Here is a 22,704-nt window from a genome sequence, read left to right on the forward strand (position 1 = left end):
TACACATTATCTGAAAAACTGTGCATTGCATGTAGGAGCTGGTGTGGACAAAGGCCTTTTAGGAATGACAGAGTCTGGGGTCCTCACCCTAGAGAGGCTTTTGTGTGCAGAAGCAAGAGCTTTCTTGAGAGCAGTGATTCTAGAGTGGGGTTTGAAGCTGTAGAACTTAGCAATTCAGCAGGGCTGCAGGCTAGAACTCCAAGGTCACGATCAACTTTGGGATGCTTTAACTTTCAGATCACGAAAGAGTTTGCCACCCACTGGGGTTACCCAGGGTGAAAGAATGGTTGTCTAGGATTTCACCCCTGAGAAGTGTGCATTACGCTCTGGAAGAGACACCATACTAGGAATGGGTATAGAGAGTCCACACAGGCCCCCTGGAATTTTTAGAGGGACGCTTAATCGCCCTTCTCAGACTTAAAAAAAATATTACTCACTTCCATGATCCAGGCTTTCTGAAGCTTATACCCACAGACTTCCAATTCTTTTCTTACTGTTTTAGGATCCGTCATAAACAGACGACCTTGACATATGTTGACAATCAGAAAGGACCTGCAGGTGCTTGAGGAGGCTGGTCTTGAGCTGTGGGCTCGCTCCCCACTCCAGATATTCAGTTAACGCTGGCCAAGGCCGGTGCACAGAGAACAGGTCTCTTGTAAACTGAATGGGAAGCATCTACTCACTGCTGATTATGGCTCAGCAAATTGCTGGGAGTTGAGGAGGATAAAGAAGGTAAGACCTACTATTTATCTTACAAAGAATCGTTAACTCCCCCAACAATTACATGTGAAGGCAGACAGTGTATAATGAAGCACCATCACTGGGAAACTAATAGCAGGCATTATCTGCGTATTTCAGGCTGGAAAAAGTCACTATCAAGTCTCTACTTGAAGATAACTGAACACTGTTATTTCACTGATCAATAACATGCATTATCTACACTTTATTTTGTTCATCTAGGTTCAGATATAAAGCATCACACTGCTGGTACCTTCTTTAATCTCTCCGTTGGTTAAAGAGACTTACGAGAACTGTGGGCTTTTGGGGTAGCTCAGTTGGTAAAGAATCTGCCTGCAGTACAGGAGACCTGGGTTCGATCCCTGGGTTGAGATGATCCCCTGGAGAAGGAAATGGCAACCCATTCCAGTATTCTTGCCTGGGCAATCCTATGGACAGAGGAGCCTGGAGGGCTATAGTCCATGGGGTCACAAGAGTTGGACACAACTTTTCATGCAAAGATGGGCACAAAAAAGGACAGAAATGGTATGGACCTAACAGAAGCTGAAGATATTAAGAAGAGGTGGCAAGAATACACAGAACAACTATACAAAAAAGATCTTCATGACCCAGATAACCATGATGGTGTGATCACTCACCTAGAGCCAGACATCTTGGACTGTGAAGTCAAATGGGCCTAAGGAAGAATCATTACAAACAATGCTAGTGGAGGTGACGGAATTCCAGCTGAGCTATTTCAATTCCTAAAAGATGATGCTGTGAAAGTGCTGCACTCAATATGCCAGCAAATTTGAAAAACTCAGCAGTTGCCACAGGACTGGAAAATGTCAGTTTTCATTTCAATCCAAAAGAAGGGCAATGCCAAAGAATGTTCAAATTACCACACAATTGAACTCATTTCATATGCCAGCAAAGTAATGCTCAAAATTATCCAAGCTAGGCTTCATCAGTACATGAACTGAGAACTTCTAGATGTTCAAGCTGGATTTAGAAAAGGCAGAGGAACCAGAGATCAAACTGTCAACATCTGCTGGATCATAGAAAAAGCAAGAGAATTCCAGAAAAACATCTTCTTCTGCTTCATTGACCATGCTAACACTTTTGACTTTGTGGATCACAACAAACTGTGGGAAATTCTTCAAGAGATAGGAATACCAGACCACCTGACCTGCCTCCTATGAAACCTGTTTGCAGGTCAAGAAGCAACAGTTGGAACCGGACATGGAACAACATACTGGTTCCAAACTGGGAAAAGAGTACGTTAAGGCTGTATACTGTCACCCTGCTTATTTAACTTACATGCAGAGTACATCATGTGAGATGCTGGGCTGGATGAAGCACAAGCTGGAATCAAGATTGCCTGGAGAAATATCAAAACCTCATATATACATATGATACCACCCTTATGGCAGAAAGCAAAGAGGAACTAAAGAGCCTCTTGATGAAGGTGAAAGAGGAGAGTGAAAAAGATGGCTTAAAACTTAACATTCAAAAAATGAAGATCGTGGCATCCAGTCCCATCACTTCATGACAAATAAATGGGGAAACAGTGGAAACAGTGACAGACTTTATTTTGGGGGGCTCCAAAATCACTGCAGATGCTGACTGCAGTCATGAAATTAAAAGGCTCTTGCTCCTTGGAAGAAAAGCTATGAAAAACCTAGACAGCGTATTAAAAAGCAGAGAGATTACTTTGCCAACAGAGGTCCGTAGAGTCAAAGCTATGGTTTTTCCAGCAGTCATGTATGTGAGAGTTGGACCATAAAGAAGGTGGAGTGCCAAAGAATTGACACTTTTGAACTGTGGTGTTGGAGAAGACTCTTGAGAGTCCCTTGGACTGCAAGGAGATCCAACCAGTCAATCCTAAAGGAAATCAGTCCTGAATATTCATTTGAAGGACTGATGCTGAAGCTGAAATTCCAATACTTTGGTCACCTGATGCAAAGAGCTGACTCACTGGAAAAGACCCTGATGCTGGGAAAGATTGAAGGCAGGAGGAGAAGGGGACAACAGAGGATGAGATGGTTGTATAGCATCACGGACTCAATGGACATGTGTTTGACCAAGCTCCGGGAGTTGATGAAGGATGGGGAAGCCTGGTATGCTGCAGTTCATGTGGTAGCAAAGAGTTGGCTACAACTGAGTGGCTGAACAACAGGAGAGCTGTTTGGTCTCTACCTCTGTTTCTTCTCGGATAAAGTGTATAATTCTACTGGCCTTCCTCTGACCTCAGAGAAGCAAGCATAGAGGCTAAATAGTCTCTGCAGGATGCTTGGCATTATCAGAACATTAGTGCTGTCTGTGAGTTAGAAAAGGCTACCACTAGTTTGGGTGCAAGAAGTAGCCAACATAAACACCATTTCCTTAAAAGGGATCCTAGTTATCTATGTTAACTTACTGTGTCGTCTACTGAGTTGTTTGTAAACAGCGTACTGTCAAGAATTCAATGTCAGCTTTGATGTCACAGCCCTGTGCTACTCTCTAATGTGTGTCCGAAGCTCAACAAGTAAAGGCTGCACATTCTAAGACACGATCTGTGCAAGGACACACTTCCTTTATCCTGTGTTTCTTTTACATGGATTGTTAGCTTGTGCTTATTTCAGCTATATTGTCAACTAATAAGCCCTTAAGTTTGAAAATATCTGATGAAAAAGAATGATTAAAGCCGAGAGGGTCATTTGGCTTTTAGGGGGCAGTGGTGGGTCACAGGCAGGAGGGAGGCTTCTATTCCTTTGGCACTGGAATTGCCTGTAGGATAGTACAGTGATGACATAGGAACATCCTGGGACACCCCCCTAAGACTAGACCCGTGACAGTAGTCCCATGACCTGACAATAAGGCTCTATGGAAGGCTTTTGGGAAAGGCTGTACGTACTTATAGTAATGGACAGGAGAAATGTCTCCTCCTGCATATTTTAATCTCTATCCTCTCATAAATGACTGCTGGAGGATATAAAGCTACTGTGTGGGAGCCAAAGAATAATTAAGATACTGGGGGAATACCTGGCTTCTATTTTTTGAATTTTTGTTTTGTGTCCATGTAAAATCCACTGACTACTCATTAAAGACTTGGCATTTGCCAGGTCCTTACCAGGTGCTGTAAGATAATAAGGATGTAAAAGATAAAGCCCTTATTCTTTGGGGTAGTATAGTCTATCAGAGGGAATAGAAAGCATATAAGAGTCTCCATTAGGTTGAAACAAATGACATTAATGATACTGAGGTTCAAAATGGAGTTGAGTACAGGAAATTTCCTACAGTTCAATTCTAATTCTTGTTGGAATATAAATAAGAGCCATAAGAGAATACAGTAAAGACCATGGCTGCTACTGCTGCTAAATCGCTTCAGTCGTGTCTGACTCTGTGTGACCCCATAGACGGCAGCCCACCAGGCTCCCCCGTCCCTGGGATTCTCCAGGCAAGAACACTGGAGTGAGTTGCCATTTCCTTCTCCAATGCATGAAAGTGAAAAGTGAAAGTGAAGTCACTCAGTCGTGTCTGACTCTTCACAACCCCATGGACTGCAGCCCACCAGGCTCCTCCGTCCATGGGATTTTCCAGGCAAGAGTACTGGAGTGGGGTGCCATTGCCTTCTCCAAAAGACCATGGCTGCTGCTGCTAAGTTGCTTCAGTCGTATCCGACTCTGTGCGACCCCATAGACGGCAGCCCACCAGGCTCTCCGTCCCTGGGATTCTCCAGGCAAGAACGCTGGAGTGGGTTGCCATTTCCTTCTCCAATGCATGAAAGTGAAAAGTGAAAGTGAAGTCGCTCAGTCGTGTCTGAATCCTAGCGACCCCATGGACTGCAGCCTACCAGGCCCCTCATGGAGCCAGGTACTATTATAAGTACTTTAAATATATCAACACTTAGAATCCTCATCACAACCTTACGAGGTAGGTACTGTTAGCATGTTCATTTTAGAGATAAAAAAGCAAAACAAAACAGAACCAAGGTACAAAGAAGTCATAAAACTTAAGTAAGATCATGCAGGAAGTAAGCTGTAGAAGTGGACTACATCAAAGTTGCAGAGGTTGAGTTCTCGAAGTACTGGGCTGCATACTACCTTTCTTAGAGGGAAAGAAAGGGTTACCAAGATTCCAAGATGGAAGCGCACATTCTCTTGGGGGAACTGGGGAAAGCTTTGTGGATAAAGCAATATTTGAAATATGCCTTAAAGACAAAAATCCATAAAGGTTTGTACCCACCTGGGAGGGAAGAAGAGGGAATTTCTGGCAAAGGAGTCATTATGAAAGGCTATAATGAGCAGGAGTTCTGCCGACATAAACATGGGTGTACATAGTACACAAGGGAGATGAGGCTGGAAATACACACAGGCTCCATGTTGTGGGCCTTCTTAAAGGACAGAGAGATGAATTTATTCATAGTTTAGGAAACAGTGGGGAACTACTGAAGATGACGGGGCAGAAGAATCACTGGATCAGAGGTAGGGAAGAAGGATGAATGTGGAAGCAGAGAGTAGGGGGCTGGGAACAGGAAAAAAAAGAGGAGGTAGGGAAGAAAAATTAGGAGGCTAGGGCAGAAGTCCAGCTATGAACGTACAGTAAGGACCCCAACAAGCAAGATGATGGTTATTACAGTAAACTATTATCTCATATGTGTTTTTTTAATTGAATTTTTAATTTCATATTGGAGTATAGCTGATTTACAATGTTGTGTTAGTTTGTGTACAACAAAGTAATTCACTTATACATATATCCAAAATCCTCCTCAGAAAGATGTGCAATCAGCTAATAATTTCTCTAATACTTAATAAGTCTTAAGTATTTGTCCCATACAATCATCAAATCCTGTGCCAAAAACCAACTAAGAGACAGATGAAATTATTAAAAAAACAAAACGCATGAGACCACAGCAGCCTGACTCCGGAGTCTGCCTACTTCAGGAACACTAAAAATGTTTTGTCTTTCTCTGAAAGATTCTAACCATCCTCATCACTCTCCACCACAACTCAAAGCAGCTTTCCTTGTAGTAAGTTTGTGCCATTACTTCTTTCAAGTATATAAAGATGTCTATCTCTTTCAACTGTAAACTCCTTCAAACCCCTTCTTAGCCTGTATGTGTGTTTTTGTTCATATTTATATCTCTGCATTGGTGAATTACACTGCTACCCATATGTGTGGGCTGAAAACTTCTCATGGGACTTTTAAAAATAGTTCTTTGCCAAATATCAAAATGAAAAGCTAATACAATTATGTAAAGTTTAAAAATAAAATAAAATTAAAAAAAAACATAAATAAAAATAGTTCTTTGTTTCCAGAAAATATTTCTCAAGCCTGTACTCTGTGGAAGGTATGTTAGTATGGGCCCATGACTGCACAAACACCCATTCACGTGGATTAGGTCCTGTACCCACACAGAGAGCAAAGCCCTGAGGGCTTAGAAGATGGGCCAGACACTTGTTGATGAGCAAGAGAAGAAAGAGATGAGTGCAATGGACGATTCTTTAGGTGGTGCATTGCGTGGGTTAATCTTAGCTGGTCTGGTTTGACCACATGCTTTTCCCTCAGAGTATTGCTTGGCAATGCTGTGTATGGATCATGTTAACTAAAGATGAATGATGTGCTCTAGTCATGGTTCCCCAAATTATTTCAGGGCAAGATATGTCAGCTTGTTGATGCTGCTTAGCAATAGAATTAGATTTATGATTTGTACCTAAGTTCACTGGAACTAGAGGCCTGACAGTTAAGGCTGTCTACATAGCTAGGGTGCACCCACATGACCAGCTCACTCCAGGAAACTCCGTCATGAGCAGACTTTGGGCTTCCTGGTACTGAGGTGCTTGGCAGGAACATGAGTAATGGTTCCAGACCTGGAGACCAAGGGTGACTGCTGTGACTGGGGAGTGAGAGGACAGAAAGGCACACACTTGGGTTCCGCAGACCCTGGTCAGTGCACTTGCCCATCTACTGTAGCTGCACTGTATCTCTTGCCAGTCAGGAAGCTGTCCTCTGAGTATACACCATTTGATTTCTATGATTCTTTTAGCAATAGAACCCTGAAGGTGGTCAATGTGCAGTTAATACAGGCAGCGAGATCTGATCCTCTATGAGTGCCCCCCACCCTCCTGTAAGCCAAGAGGTTCCATGATAACAAGGCGGGGGTAGGGGGGTTGGTGGGAATTGTTAAGTGTGCAAAAGGGTGGGTAGTCAGGGAGCTATAAAGGATGCCTCCATTCAGTTATTTTATTTGCAACATCATTTATTACTTGCTGTGTTCAAGGTACCATTTGGGGTACTGTGAACTATACAACCCTGAATAAGACACAGCTGTTCATGATCCAGATAGGGAGATAAGAGAAATATGCAAACAACTATACTCCAAAGCAGTGTTTAACATATTACTTCAGAGTGGTAAGGAATCACATGGCCTCCTTCAAAGACACACATGGAGGAAGGAGGGATTGCTCCAGGCCAAGGGTTAAAGTGTTTTGGCTGAACCTAAAAGTATGGGCAGGATTTATATTTCCAGAATGTGGGATAAGGCAGGAGGAGGAAAGTTTTGGAAGACAGGATGGCATGAACAACGTCCCAGAGGAGGGAAAGCACAGTGTTCCTGGGGAGGAGTGACTCGTCTAGACTTACAATTGGGGTCAGACGACAGATGGTGGATTCGAGTGTCTTGGAATAGGTTTGCGGTTTAAATTTTAGGTAATGGGGAGGGTACAAGAGACCCTAAAGTTAAGGCTATTTAGAGCAGAGGGATATGTTGGATTCTGAACATCTTTATTGGCAATGGAAGGAGAGGTGGGAAGAGGGTGGAAGGAGGGAGACAGTTACTAAGGGGTTATTGTGACCCCTTAGTATGAAGTCGAGGTGACCTGCAGAAGGGTGGTGTCATTTATTTATGTTTGGATAGTTCTGTCTAGGATTCGCTCTGAGGAGGTTTATTTATTTTTCTTCCATGGGGTTTTGCTTTGAATCTAAGAATTCAGAAAAGTGCACATAGAAAATGTATACATTACAATTGTAAACTGACAGATCATGAACAATAATTTTTTTTTTCTTAACTGGAGTAATGTTGGTTCACAGTGTTGTGTTAGTTTCTGCTGTGCATACATACGTCCCCCCTCCCTGTTGGACTTCCCTCCTACCCGGTCCCCCCTCCTCCAGCCGGCATCCTATCCATCCAGGTTACCACAGAGCACTGAGCTGAGCTCTGTGATCAGAGTCGGGCATGACTGATCGATTAACCCTTTCACAGATGAAGGTAAGTAGCTATTCTTCTTGCTTATCACAAGGACAAAAAAAATCAACATATGCAAAATAAGTGGCAGCAATTTCTTCAACATATCCACCATACTCAGAGGTTGTCTTTCAACAAAGCCCAAAGCTTGAGCTCCTCAGACCCCATGACATGACAAAGAAAATGGCTTGGGGAAATTCTACCACCACTTTGAGGGAAGTGAAGGGCAATGTATTATATTTGTGTGTGGGAGAGGGTTTCAGTGTGGGAAAGAGCATGTGCCAATTAGTAAAACATTCTTAACTCATTCCTTCTCATTTCCTTACAGAAAGTAGCAATAAGTTACATTATCTTCTGAGTGAAGGCTCTGGAACATACTGGCTGGGATAATGCAAACATAACTAACAGCTAACCCTTTTACAGCCCCTCACATTAATTAGGGAGCAGATTAACATGTCAGATGCTTCTAAAATAGGAGGGTTGTAATGAGTCTGTGGTCTGGCACAACTGACACATTGATGACGTTTGTTAAAAACAGCACCAACCCTCCCTTTGAGTGACCTCCAAGAAAAATGATGTTTACATCGCGTATTAGAAATGTAGCCTGCAATTTAGTCATAAAACCCCAATTATGGTTTCATGATGCTGGAATGACCCATGAAACAGCAGTGGCTTAAACAGTCAGGTACACTGTCTTCCCTTTCTTTATTGTGTAATGTGGACTTGAGCATATATGTCAATTGAGGAAGAGAAAATCCATCCATAGAATTTAATTAAAGGTACCTACTATGTGGGTTTCCCAGGTGGTTCAGTGGTAAAGAATCTGCCTGCCAATGCAGAGACGGGAGTTTGATCCCATGGTTGGGAGAATCCTCTGGAGAAGGAAATGCCAACCCACTCCAGTATTCTTGCCTGGGAAATCCCATGGACAGAGGAATCTGGTGGGTCCCCGTCTACAGGGTCACGAAAGAGTTGGACATGACAGTGACTAAACAAAACCACTACCATCTACGAGGTAATTAGGATTTGTTTAGGGCATGTGAGAGATTTAGAAGAAGCAGAAAACATGGGCTTTGCCTTAATTGACTGCAACATAATTAATTCTTGAAGCCCACACAACTTTTTGAGTTCTGTGCATGATACAAAGACATACATGATGATGTTGTGAGGTATAAATGTTATCACAGAGCAGTGAGCAAAGTTCCATGGAAGCATAGATGCAGAACCGGTTTTTGGGGCTAAAGGATTTCGAGAGGTGTTCCCAAGAGAGCAGATGTTTGAGTTCAGTCTTTAAGATAAAGAAAAGATTGTCACAGGAGAAGAGGGGGATATGAAAGTCATGTTAAGGAGAAGAGACAGCTTGTATGAAGGCAGAATTTCAGAGTCCAGGGTGATTTGGTTAAGGGGACAAACTTAAGTGGTAATGTGATCATTAGGTAAAGAAATATCTCAGACTAATAATGACAATATGATACAGGACTTGTAAAAAGAAAGATTCCTAAACTCAGTAACCTACTTGCTGGCTCACAATAAATTATTTCATCTTTCTTTTCTTTGCATTATGTTGGTCTTACTTAACCTCTAAGGCTGGGCTTCCCAGGTGGCTCAGCAGTAAAGAATTCGCCTGCTAATGCAGGGGACACAGGTTCTATCCCTGGGTGGGGAAGATCCCCTGGAGAAGGAAATGGCTACCCATTCCAGTATTCTTGCCTGGGAAAGCCCATGGATGGAGGAGCCTGGCGGGCTACAGTCCATGGGTTTGCAAAAGAGTTGGACATCACTTAGCAACTAAACAACAACAACCTATAAGACTAACTGTATGAGAGAAATAAAGAAGCAGCCTTTTTTTCCCCCAAAGAGGACATGAAGATGGCCAACAGGCACATTAAAAGATGCTCAACATTGGTAACCATCAAGGAAATACAAATCAAAACCACCATGAGATATCATCTCACACCTGGCAGAATGGCTATCATCAAAAAGAATACAAATAACAAATGTTAGCAAAGATGTGGAAAAAAGGGAAGCCTTATACACCGTCGGTGGGAATGTAACCTGGAGTAGCCGTCATGGAAAACAGTATGGGGGTTTCTAAAAAAACTAAAAATGACCTAGCAGTTCCACTCCTGAGTATATATCTCCCCAAAACAAAAACACTAATTCAAAAAGATACATTATCCCAATGCTCAGAGCAGCACTATTTACAGTTGCTGAGATATGGAAGCAATGTAAGTTGCATCAGCAGATGAATGGATAAAGAAGATGTGGTATATACATGTAATGGAATACTACTCAGCTATAAGAAATGAAATTTTGCCATCTGCGGCAGCATGGATGGGCCTCGGGGGCATTATGCTTAGTGAAATAAGTCATACACAGGAAGACGAGTACTATATGATGTCACTGATACGTGCAATCTAAAAAACTTAACAAACTATGAAAAAAAAAAAGAAGCAGACTCACGGATATGGAGAACAAATGAGTGGTTACCAGTAGGGAGAAGGAAGGGGGTCGGGGGGGAAAAAGGGTTATTATGTGATTATATGGTATCATGTGTGTGAAAATTTTGAAAATTGTAAAGCATTACAGAATTTAAAGAATCTTTCACTCAGTTAAAAGAAAAGCAGAAAAAAAGCGGCCTTGTGGAGAAGTTGACAAATTCTGAAAAAAAAAATTTTTTTAGTTTGCCCCTACAATTTCAGTTATTAATTCATCCAGTTACCATATCCTAAATAAAACAGAGTAAGAACAGTAGCTTGAACTGCAGTAAAATCTGAACATTATCGCCAAAGGCAGAAAAAGGACTGAAATTCTTACTTGTCTCTAGGACTGGATATAGTATCTGCAGACTCTGAGATGCTCTGACAAGGAAAGCTGGTGTGGCTGAAAGACAAAGAGGGGAAAAAACCCATTAGTCACCCCTGTGAAAAATGGTCTGATGTGACCTTGTTACATTCTCATTTTCAAATGTCAACATGTGACCTGGCCCAACCTCACAAAAATTCTCTTCTTTTTTCTTTCTTTTCAAAACTAAAATTGCACCTATCCTCTAAAAGGAACTCCTAAATATTCAGAGCAAATGGAAACCTTTTGTTTAGTTGCCTCTGGTCTCACGCCTGGACACAGTTAGGAAGGATGAAAAATTGCCTTCCTACATCATTTGGGTCCAAACTTAAGTCTTGCTTGTGAAAACAAGAAGGAACATAAATTCTTTTTAAAAGCAGTATTAAAAACAGTTCAGTCAAACACGTTTATTCTTAGAAACAAACATGTGAGCAACCCTGGGAGTAGGGAAGGAATGAGGGGAAGTGAAAAACTGGACAAGAGGGAGAGACAGAACTTTAGGACATGAGATGGGCAATGAGTCATCTATTATAAAGGAGTTCTAATGGTACTGATACTAGTATTCAAAGTGAAGTCGCTCAGTCGTGTCCAACTCTTTGCGACCCCATGGACTGTAACCTACCAGGCTCCTCTGTCCATGGCATTTTCCAGGCAATAGTACTGGAGTGGATTGCCATTTCCTTCTCCAAGGGATCTTCCTGACCCAGGGATCAAACCTGGGTCTCCTGCATTCTAGACAGACGCTTTACCATCTGAGCCACCAGGGAAGTCCCGATACTAGTATTAGGTTACATTAAAAACAGGAAAAATGGAACATGATCAATGTAGCTATCATTGAACTGTTGAACTGGGTTCAACTGCAAACACCTCAACTGCAAACATACTGTAACTGCTGTCTGGTTTTGGTGGAGAAGGGAGTGTCTGTAAGATTCTTCTCATCCCATTAGGTGATCCCTGGGCTGCTGGAGAGGCAGTGTGACCCAGGGCCACAGCAAACACACAGCACCGCCTCAAAGCAGCGGAACTGCTAATGCTTCTGGTGCTCAATAGAAACCCACAGTAGCAGTGCTGAGAAATGGTTCTCTGATATGAAAAAAGGAAGAGGAAGAAAATGAAGATGCAGGGACAGTGAACTGGCCCACATCCATCTCCCTGAATTTCAGAATGGGTGAATCCTGTCCATCTGTCCTGATCCACTTTTCAATGTGTTTTTTCACTAACTCCTCCCACCTGGCCAACCAGTAGGAAGCAGCTGTCGGGTCTGGAGATCAGAATATAGAACCTAACGGAGGAAATTAAGATCCTCTCATCAAATGCTGCAGAATTCTAACCCTTAAAAGTTTTTGCAGCCTGGGCATATCAGGGAGAGTATTTTTCCAAATGAAGTTAGGTTTGGGGGCCTTTGGCGAATAATATTGTAAATTCTGTATGACTTTCAGCTCCAAAAGGGTTTCTTTTCATTCTCTCTCTAAATTTTAATATTAACTTTATCTGCAGAAGTTAATTTACTCCCAAATGCAATAAAGAATTATGACAGAAAGCAAATAGAATACACGTTTCCCTAGAGTAGATAATGTACTACACATGGATTTTAACGTGACCAGAAAGGAAAATTGCATTTTATGAAAATCCCCTCAAGTCTACTCACTGCCTTGAGACCCTTAGTCTTTGTTATTATCATTATCTAGACCCCAACCCCCACCTTTAATTCCTTGCTACAAATCAGACAACACTTTATTACCCCTTGCCCTAAATTGGGCACTAGAACATTATTTTTGGTCAAGGTTGGGCAAGTTTATATAACTTTCAACTGTGAATGACCTCTTTCACTGACAACTATGTATGCCTTGAGAATGTTAAAAAAAGGGCTCCCAAAAAGAGGAAAATTAAGTCAATCAGGGACGACAGACACACAACCATCTGTGTTATTTTGGTCAAAATTATCCACTGAGTTTTTCTCCATTTTCAGCTTGACACCGGGTAAAAAGACACCAGTTTCCAGGCTCAGACCGGCAGGAAAGTTGATGAATTTCCAGAACGATGACTGATACAGACAGTGGGGGGTCAGTTATGAGGCCCTAGGGGAGCCCACAGAGCCAAACCTCAGGCCCGGAAATGCTTGGGCAGCGCTGGCCACCCTCGACTCTTTTGCGTTCCTTGCAGACAGCGGTCTGGTGCCTTCCTCTTTATGGTGTCTTTGGTAACATTTTCATGAATCAGAAAGTCTTACTCAGCTAACAGCCTCCACAGAACATGGTGAATCAAGGCATAAAAGGAACAAATGGCATCCTTGGGGAATAACCACCGATTTATGCCAGCACCGAGAGGGCGCTGATTACAAAGTTGAGAACCATGAGCAGAACTGTGACACCTTAGCAAATGGAGGTATCACCCTCGGTGGTCAATTTCAGTGTCCCAGCTGTCCTCGCTGTCTAGAAGTGCTGAGTAATAGAGGAAAACAAGTGAGGGGTGGCAATAATGAGAGAAGCACTGCTCTAGTATATCCCATGGGGGCTTCTAAATCCTGGCATTATAAAATGAATTAGCTACAGCCCTTGGCCTTGGTGAGCCCACAGTTTTTGGGCAGGGATATATAAAGGAAGGAGTGGTCTGCATTGGAGGAACAATGCAGTGTCCTTTAACAAGTCAGGACACTTCCTGGGGAAGGTGACCCCTCGGATGGTGCTGAATTTGGGATAACTAAGCAAATGAGAAGGAAAGGATAAGGCAGTTGGTGCTAAGGGAAGCACTGAATAAAGAGAGGGCTAAGACGTGGCTGGGGCATGTGAGTCACAATCTGTCGGGAGTGGGTAGAGCATGGCTGACCGGGGATGTGTTGAGTGGGGAGAGGTCATGTTAGGATGGTCTTTCCAAAGAACTTAACTGTGATCCTGCAAACACTGGAGAACTATTCCTTTGCGGGGCCTTGAGGTAGAGCTTCTCATGGTGAACCTGCTTAAGAACAAACTGCAGTCTATACTTTCCTACTTATGTCCAATCCTGTGCTCAACTTCCCAACCATGGCACACAACTGGATCTCAGTTTCTCTGTCTGTAAAATGGGGCCAGTTGCAGTATCTACACAAGTGAGGTTTAAGTCGATGTATTCAATACAATAAAATACATTAAATATGCAATATAGTGTTTAGAGTTAGATATTATTTTTATTATTGTCACTGTTATTATTGCTACCACTACCCTGAAAGTAGAGGAGAGCATGGCAACCCACTCCAGTATTCTTACCTGGGAAATCCCATGGACAGAGGAGCCCAGCAAGCTACAGTCCACAGGGTTGCACAGAGTTGGACACGACTGAAGTGACTTAACATGCACGCACGCACGCACCCTGAAAGTAAGGGCTCATCTTTTACAACAAAGAATTCAGCACGAATCTTTGTTGTAAAAGAATGTGACAATCACAAGTGGACTTTGTGAGCTTAAGGCTTTGCACATATGAAGACATGATTCAGTCCTAAGTGCGCCAGGATCTGCTCTATTTATTTAGGTCCTCCTGTGCAGGCTGGACACAGGCAGTAGGACCCTGGAGAAGTGAGATCAGTGGCATTGAGAATGGGAATCTACCTGGGACTCAATGCAGTCATTTCCAGTTCTTGTAAGTTGGTGACTTCCTACTTACAGTAGGAAAGTCGGTATGGGAGAATTAACGTTCTGCTGAGGATTGTACTTTACCTGTTGTGCAGCAGTGGCATTTGGAATCAGCCATGAATAGTGCAAACACAAGTAAGTAAACCAAGATACAGCATATGGCAACCATTTTACACCACGGCAGGAGAACACAGAGTGCCTCATATGGCATCTGCCATAAAACAAGCATCGGTTGACGTCAGCTATTATCATTATTACCTTATGGTTACTATAAAGATAATGCTGATGTAACTGTCATGAAATCTCCATTTCAAGACTTTCTTTGATTGCAATAATCATTTTGTGGTATACACATATATCAAACCATCGTGTTGGACACAAACTTGCACAATATTTTATGATAATTTTATCTCAATAAAGCTGGAAAAAAAAAAAAGACTTCCACTGAAGTCTCCCTTGGGCAGTAAGTTGTCCTTCCACCCAGCAGCCCTAGAAACAACTCTTACACCCTTTGCAGTAACTGCTTCTTTTCCTGTGCCCTATGACACACAGTAAGTTTCTTGAGATAGGTACTGCTTTTATCTTTGTAACCTCTGTTAGGAGTGAAGGGCATGGAACCTAGTAGAAAAATACAGCTTGCTAAACAAAGGCGGTAGATGAATTAAAAAGGCTTGAAACTTTGGCTTTTGGACTAAAAGGGGATCAAAGAAAAACAGTTTATTCTCAGCACACTACATCTCTCCTTATAAATCTCAAGTTCGCTTGACCATTTTTTCCTGCCTTTTGGAAGTCTAGTTATCCTTGAGCATATTTCAGAAATTTCCCCTGCTCAGATTTCAACCTCTAGAGCTCTTTCCAGACCCACTTCTGCCTTTCTGTCCTTTTTTTCTCTATCACACTATGATCACCATCACCGGAGAGTATTCAGTTTAAAGTCCTTATCTCCTCCAGATGTGTGGTCTCCTTGCAGTAAGGCTCGAGTTCCAGCTCCCTGTCTGGTCACACTGATATCGTGTCCCAGGCCATCCTGCTGACTGAAGAGGCCAGCTGACGGCAAAGTCAAAAAAATGTGTGTGAGATATTTACTGCTCATGTTTACTATGCCCTTAAAATGTAGCCAGCACCATACTTCAAGACATTTTTTGAATTTTTTCCATTTTTACCTTCAACCCTCTGAAGTGGATATGATTTGTTACATTGTATGCACGAGGGAGGGCTTCCCTGGTGGCTCAAGATGGTCAAGAATCTGCCTGCAATGCAGGAGACCCAGGTTTGATCTCTGGGTTGGGAAGATCCCCGGGAGAAGGGCATGGCAACCCACTCCAGTATTCTTGCCAGCGGGATTTCACGAACAGAGGAGCCTGGCGGGCTTACAGTCCAGGGTCGCAAAGAGCTGGACACAACTGAGTGACTGAACAACAACAGTACATGAGGGATCTGAGGTTCCAAGAAGTAACTTGTCTAAGGCCGTCCAGCAATTACATGGCAGAAGCCAAATTTGGAGCTGCAGCCAGGTTCTGACTCCATCCCAGTCTACTGTTTCCCAAACCTGTCTGACCACCAAGATTTGCTGTGGCGTTCGTATTCACTCACTGAAGTATAGTTGATTTAACTGTGGCATTTGTTAAAATGTGGATTCCAAGGCTCTGTACCAGATTTATAGAATCTGGGTCTCTAGGGCCCAGGTCAATCTGTAGGCTTGCAAGGCCCTGAGAATATATATGTTTACTTTGCATGTCCTACCCCCAGCCAGGTGACTCCTATGACATGATACATTTGGAGAAACTGTCCACTGGCAGTACTTTCTTGCTCTGGTCAGCCATTGTGTCCTCTGTGGGGCTCCCCTTCCAGGCTCCCCCGCTAAGTGTTCACAGCTGGGGTTTATGGCTCACTAGAGCGCAACCTGATTTATTTGAATGCTCCAAATGTTCTGGAAAGTTAAACTGATGGAACCAAGGTGCTGAGGCTGTGGGTGCAAATATCCTTTAGGGGTCAGCGCATGAGGAAGCAGGTAAGGCACACAACAGCCTGGCAGCCAGGCCTCTTCCTTTTGCTGTGTCATCCAGTGACGTGTACACAGCAGCTCCTGGGGCTGCAGCTGTTGTCCCGGTCATGGCTAACCCTTGGCACCCCAAGTCCTGGACCCGAGCACTATGACAATTCTAAGCTGGAATTTCATTTCTTCTGGGGCTCACTGACTAACTTGAATTTCCATCCGTAGTTTCTCCTGAATGAAGGCATATTATCTCCTACAGACTATGACTCTTGGCAGCTCTAAAGAAGCCTGCGTAATCTGAACAGAAAATCTCTGAACCTTTCAAACAGACAGCGTCACCTCCCCAGATCTCCACGAGGGAATGTGGTTCTTCTACACTTGGACAGTAAATCTCAGAGCACATTACATAAGATAATTTAAACAAACAAGAAAAGGAGTTGTGAGATGATGCTGGTGGTTCCAAACACCTTTTAATGCTAAAACACAAAAAACAAAACCCCAAACAAAAAAAAAAAAACCTGTGTTGCAGACAATCTATAGCAATTTTGGAGGAGAAACTAGTGTCATGAAAAGAAGCACATGCTGAAATAAATCTGTAGCAGTCATTTTTTTGCTGTAAATGCTTTTAGAGAGTAGTTGGGCCTCGAGGATAGAAGAATGAACGTGCAGTGAGAGATCCTAGTGGACAAATGAGGAAGTTTCCTAACAGCTTGAAGCTTCACATGTTCCTTTCCTGTTTGGCAGTGTTCTCCATGCTAAGTTAAAAAAATCCTGACACAAGTTTACGCACGTACCGAGGACATCTGCCTGTAATTAAAGACAGAAACTAGGGCCCGACTTTTCAAACATAGCTCTTAGGGTGATAAGGCCAGTTAGGGGTGCAGTGACTTAAGGAGAACACGTTGGGGAGGGTGCCCTCTTTTATTTTTTTTAAAGGAGGTTAATACTCATGCTGATCTCAGCTGGCTTGCATCTTCCTTTGGCCATGCTTCCCAGCAATTCCTCCAGCTTTCCCTTTTAACTGTTGAGAGAACAGTGAAACACCCTGCCCTGCTAGCTGCCCTTAAGGCTTCTTCTCATTATGAGAACAGCAAGTGTGTCAACACCAGGCGATGGGTGGAAAGCCAGCCCTCTGTGCCTGGTGACAGCCCTGCTAAGGGGAAGCACACAGAATCCAGGCTGGCACCAGACCATTATCAGTCCTAGGTGGCCAGGCAGGGGCACAGGACTGGGACTGGAAGGACAGCCAGAGTATTAAAAGGTTAGATTGATGTGCACGGAAGAGGGCAGAAGGGTCTCTTCCCTTATAATGGTGTTTTAGATGTTTTTAATACCTGTGAATACATTCACTAGAGCAACAGAATCGGACGATTTAATAAAGTCTAAAGCTCAGATGGTGACTCACAGATGATGCCCCAGAGCTGGGACCTCTTCTCAACTCTGTATTCAGTGATATCATGTCACTGACTTGGAATCAGCCGTGGTGGTAATATTTATACCACAAAAATCAGTGAATACTTCAAATCAAGGTTTTTTGCCACAGTCTGTGGGAATTCCATTCACCTTTCAAGATGAGTGTGTCTTCTCCTCCATGATGCATTTTGTATTTTCTCCCAGATGGGATCCACCTCTCCATTCTTTGTGCTCTCACACAATAGCTGGACTGTGGCATTTCTTATTCTTTGTCAGATATCTCAGGTATCTGACTTGGCCAATGAATGATGTACTGGATGTTTGATGGAAAGGACCCTGTCTCCTCCTTCTGATCCACCAAAGCATTAGCACAGCCCCTTCAATACAGTGAGTGCTCAACGTTTATTTATGAAATTACTGAATATCTCACTGGGAAGTCTTTCAAGAAATGTTACGAGACACCATGACTTTACCTATATTATTATTCTGAATTTAGCAGGCATTTTGTGGTCTCTGGAGTCTCAATTTCGAAGATTCTAAAGCATACCATTAGATCTTATGACAAATGTCCACCCAGGACCTTGAGTGCTTAAACTTGAGGCAAAGTCCGTGTATTTCAGCTTATCTTCATGGTATCAAACCACTTAAGAGAGTTCAGTGAGGTTCGAAGAATAAATGAACACAGGATCATGTAGTTTCCTCACCTGCCTTCCTGTTACCTGGATAGATGCACTTGCTTGGTTTTGGCTACAGCAGTCAGCCAGTCTTTTGATACCATTTACTGGGCTAAGGCTGGTTTTGCTGACTCTTAAGTCCTGGGCATCAGTTGTTTTGGCAGATTCATGGATCTCCTTTTTGAGACTGGTCAGCATTTCAGATGGAGAAGGCAATGGCATCCCACTCCAGTACTCTTGCCTGGCAAATCCCATGGATGGAGGAGCCTGGTAGGCTGCAGTCCATGGGGTCGCTAGGAGTCGAACACGATTGAGCAACTTCCCTTTCACTTTTCACTTTCATGCATTGGAGAAGAAAATGGCAACCCACTCCAGTGTTCTCGCCTGGAGAATCCCAGGGACGGGGGAGCCTGGTGGGCTGCCGTCTATGGGGTCGCACAGAGTCGGACACGACTGAAGCGACTTAGCAACGGCAGCAGCAGCATTTCAGAAGTGTGAAATGGTAAAGGTGTCCTAGGCAAGCATATACTTTGCCAGAGGTTTTAAGGCATATTTTTCCTTTGCTGAGCAAGTGAAATGAAAGTCACTCAGTCATGTCTGACTCTTTGCGACCCCATGGACTGTAGCCCACCAGGCTCTGTCCATGAGGATTCTCCAGGTAAGAATACTGGAGTGGGTTGCCATGCCCTTCTCCAGGGGATCTTCCCAACCCAGGGATCAAACCCAGATTTCCCATGTTGCACATGGATTCTTTTTACCATCTAAGCCACCAGGGAAGGACCAAAGGCACCTTTTATAAATAGGTTGATCTGAACTCCTGCCACTCTGCCTCTCGTTCCCAAGCTCTACTCATCAATTTCCATGGAATTTCTTGAACAAAAAAGCCTATTCCTTTGAGAAGCAGGTATCTGAGAGGTATTGAGAGGTCAGAATTGCAGTGTGTGGGCACTTATACGATATACCAGGTGCTGTCCTGGACGCCAGAGATATGATGGTGAGGACTGCAGAGGGAGGTCTGCTCTTACAGTCCACCATGTGGGAGGAAGGCAGGAAACAGATGAGCCAACAGATGATGCAGATGCAGGGGAGGGCAGTGAGACGTGGGAGAGGGGCGATTAAGAGACCTGAGCACAGCATGAAAGAGTACAGGCCCTAAGATGGGGCTGGGGGACAGAAAGGAGGTCAGTATGGGTGGAGCAAGTGGAGACAAGGAACACAGGAAGAGGAGTAAAGAAGGATTTGAGGTAATGGAGCGCCAGGGGCCAGACAGTGCACCATCTTGTAGGCCAGGGTGAGGAGGTGTGGACCGCTCACCACGTCACCATGTCAGTTTCATGAAAAGGACACCAGTGAGTTGGAGCTGCTACTGCTGTCACATCTGTCCCATTATGCTGTGTCCTTCCCACCTGAATCCTTCACTGTAATAGCTGGGAATTGGGAAGTGTTGTCAAAGGGTCCTGAGGCTTTTTGGTGTATAGCTTCAATTCACTAAGTACCTTTATCCCACTGTACTTCATCTGAGTTATAGACATAAGCCAGAGGGCCATTTGTTTGTTCAAGACATACTTACTGAGCACCTATAATGTTAAGGCACTATGCTAGACATTGGGATATGGTGGTGAAGAGACTCCCACAGCACTCACGGTTCATTTCTCTCTATTCCCCTCAATAGACCCTTGGCTCCAGACCAATGCATGTGTTTGCCATCTAGCACATTCCTGATTTTAGGTCTTTGCTCACCTTATATCATTCTCTTTGCTTTCTCTAGAATGGAGAGAAAAATCAGAGGTAATTACCACTTACGGAGTGGGGATAATAATTCAGAAAATGAAATTGATATATATAAAGTATTTCACAGAATGTCTGGCACAATAAAAAAAAAAGGAATGAAATAATGCTGTTTGTAGCTATGTGGATGTACCTAGAGGTTGTCAAACTAGGTGAAGTCAGAAAGAGTAAGACAAACACCGTATGACATCACTTATATGTGGAATCTAAAATATGACACAAATGAACATACTTATTTAGAGAAAAGACTTGTGGCTGCCACGAGGGTGCAGGCGTGGGGGAGGGAAGGGTTGGGAGTTTGGGATTAGCTGATGCAAACTAGTATGTATAGGATACTATAGCACAGGAAACTACATTCAATATCCTGTGATAAATCATAATGGAAAAGAATATGAAGAACAATATATATGTGTATAACTAAGTCACTTTGCTGTACAGCAGGAATGAACACAATAGGAAGTCAACTATCAGTTCAGTCGCTCAGTCGTGTCTGACTCTTGTGACCCCATGAATCGCAGCACGCCAGGCCTCCCTGTCCATCACCAACTCCTGGAGTTCACTCAAACTCATGTCCATCGAGTTGGTGATGCCACCCAGCCATCTCATCCTCTGTCGTCCCCTTTTCCTCCTGCCCCCAATCCCTCCCAGCATCAGAGTCTTTTCCAATGAGTCAACTCTTCGCATGAGGTAATTAAAAATTTTTTTAAAGTAAAAAGACTGTCTGGTACATAATGTTTATGATTACAGTTGCCTCTCAGTTAATGGCATGTATTATACATGCCACTCATCTGATAAAAATGCTGATTATTGTATTAATATATTTGCCCCCTCAATTGGATTACAAATCCACTGAAAGTAGGAACCACATTTTATCCTTTCCAACCTTACACATATGAGGCCCTCCATTAATATCTGTATTATGATGGCTAGATGGTCTTTTATCCTAACACGCTCTCCTTTTGATTAGTATCTACAAGATTACAGGTTTTTTTGGTTAACAAAGAGTCTTAGTGGAAGATCATGTACACTTCATAGATATATTTGTCACAAAATATATAGAGTTCTAGAGTTCCAAAAGAAAACAAAACTTGGATACAGCTTCTCTAAGATACTTGACACAAAATTTTTAGATTCATTTTTCTGAAGGCCAGTTATGGAAAGAAATGCTTGAAACCCTGTAACTAACAGGCCACCAATTCCAAAAATTATTTTGCAGTGGAAATAAGTTCTCCCAAAATGTGAATGGAGACGGATAAGGTGACAATCCACCACAGACACGTACCTTGGCAGCAAGGTACCTGCCGCTTACTTTTTTGAGCTTTGTTCTGTTGGGCCTGTAGTTTTTGGCTCCAGTGAGAAGCAACCCTTATGGGCTGAACTTTAATTCTCAATCTAACTTTAGAGTTTCCAAAATGGACGATTAGAATCAAAACAGTCCATCAAATCACATAACATCACTCTAAAGCAAAAAACTGTACTGGGCGTGAAAAACAAGGTTATGGTATTTTTCTGGAAGGAATATGTTTCAACTGAAAAGAAACTCCATTTCTTTGCAGCTACAGGGCAGGCAAAGTCTTGTAGTGTAAAATATAAGTTTCGACCCCTTGCTGGAATTATGTTTAACGTGATGATGGTATGACATAAAGAAAAGAAAATCAAAGGCCATATTGATCAGCCATATGTGGCCGCTGCTCTGCCGTGCATGCCCAGCACAGCGTGCCTTTGTGTCCGCCTGCAGGGGCGCCTTGCCCATAGGCTCCCTGGCAAGACAGGGACACTGTATGGCTTTAAGCGTTCCCTGATCGAATGTGGGAAAAACAGCCACGAGCCAAGTTCTGAACAGAGTTTTATTGTGCTGAGGCCAGGAGATGATGGGGAGGGAGAAGGGCAGGACTCCCATACAACTTCTGCCTTGCTCTACTTTCTGGTAGACGTAAGTTGAAAAGGCTGAGAAAGACACCTTTGGGTAGACGGGACAAAGAAGGATTTGGGACTGTATAGAGTTCAAGTTCAGGAAATTTGCAGCAAGTGCAAAAAAAAAATATATATATATATATATAAATAATATGAATTACATATATAATGTATATGATTTATACAATTCATATCATTTAATTTGTACTTAAATTTTGTTTATATTTATATTTCATGAACTTCCAAGCAGCAGCCAGTGCAACTGAAGAGCACACAAAATAATATATATGACCATACAGAGCCTACTTGAGTCTTGTCTGCTATTAGCCCCTGCTCTAAGTTGGAAAATCTGAATGGCCCAGTTTTTTTTTTTTTAAATGAAGGAGCACATAGCAAAAAAGGATCCAGAGAAGGATCAAGAGAAGTGGTTGGGCCACAAACATTAATTTCAAATGAAAGTCACAAGAGGAAAATTCTCTTTTGAAAGAAGGACACAAAAAAAACAATTTAAAAACTTTATCTGGAAAG

General features: G+C 42.9%; 1 protein-coding gene across 7 annotated transcripts in view; it reads right to left on the bottom strand.

Annotated features, from left to right (window-relative positions):
• GHR (growth hormone receptor) overlaps positions 1–22,704 on the bottom strand; it is a 311,385-nt gene that overhangs the window by 86,179 nt on the left and 202,502 nt on the right. For 4 of the 7 annotated variants that reach the window (XM_019982777.2, XM_019982776.2, XM_019982775.2 and 1 more), the window contains one exon: positions 10,760–10,825. The exons of the other annotated variants lie outside the window; for them this stretch is intronic. In XM_019982777.2, coding sequence (XP_019838336.2) covers positions 10,760–10,825 — 66 coding nt within the window. The remainder of the gene's footprint in view (positions 1–10,759; positions 10,826–22,704) is intronic. 7 annotated transcript variants of the gene reach the window in all.

The sequence above is a fragment of the Bos indicus genome, chromosome 20 (assembly GCF_029378745.1).
Source record: "Bos indicus isolate NIAB-ARS_2022 breed Sahiwal x Tharparkar chromosome 20, NIAB-ARS_B.indTharparkar_mat_pri_1.0, whole genome shotgun sequence".
In the NCBI taxonomy this organism is placed as follows: domain Eukaryota; kingdom Metazoa; phylum Chordata; class Mammalia; order Artiodactyla; family Bovidae; genus Bos; species Bos indicus.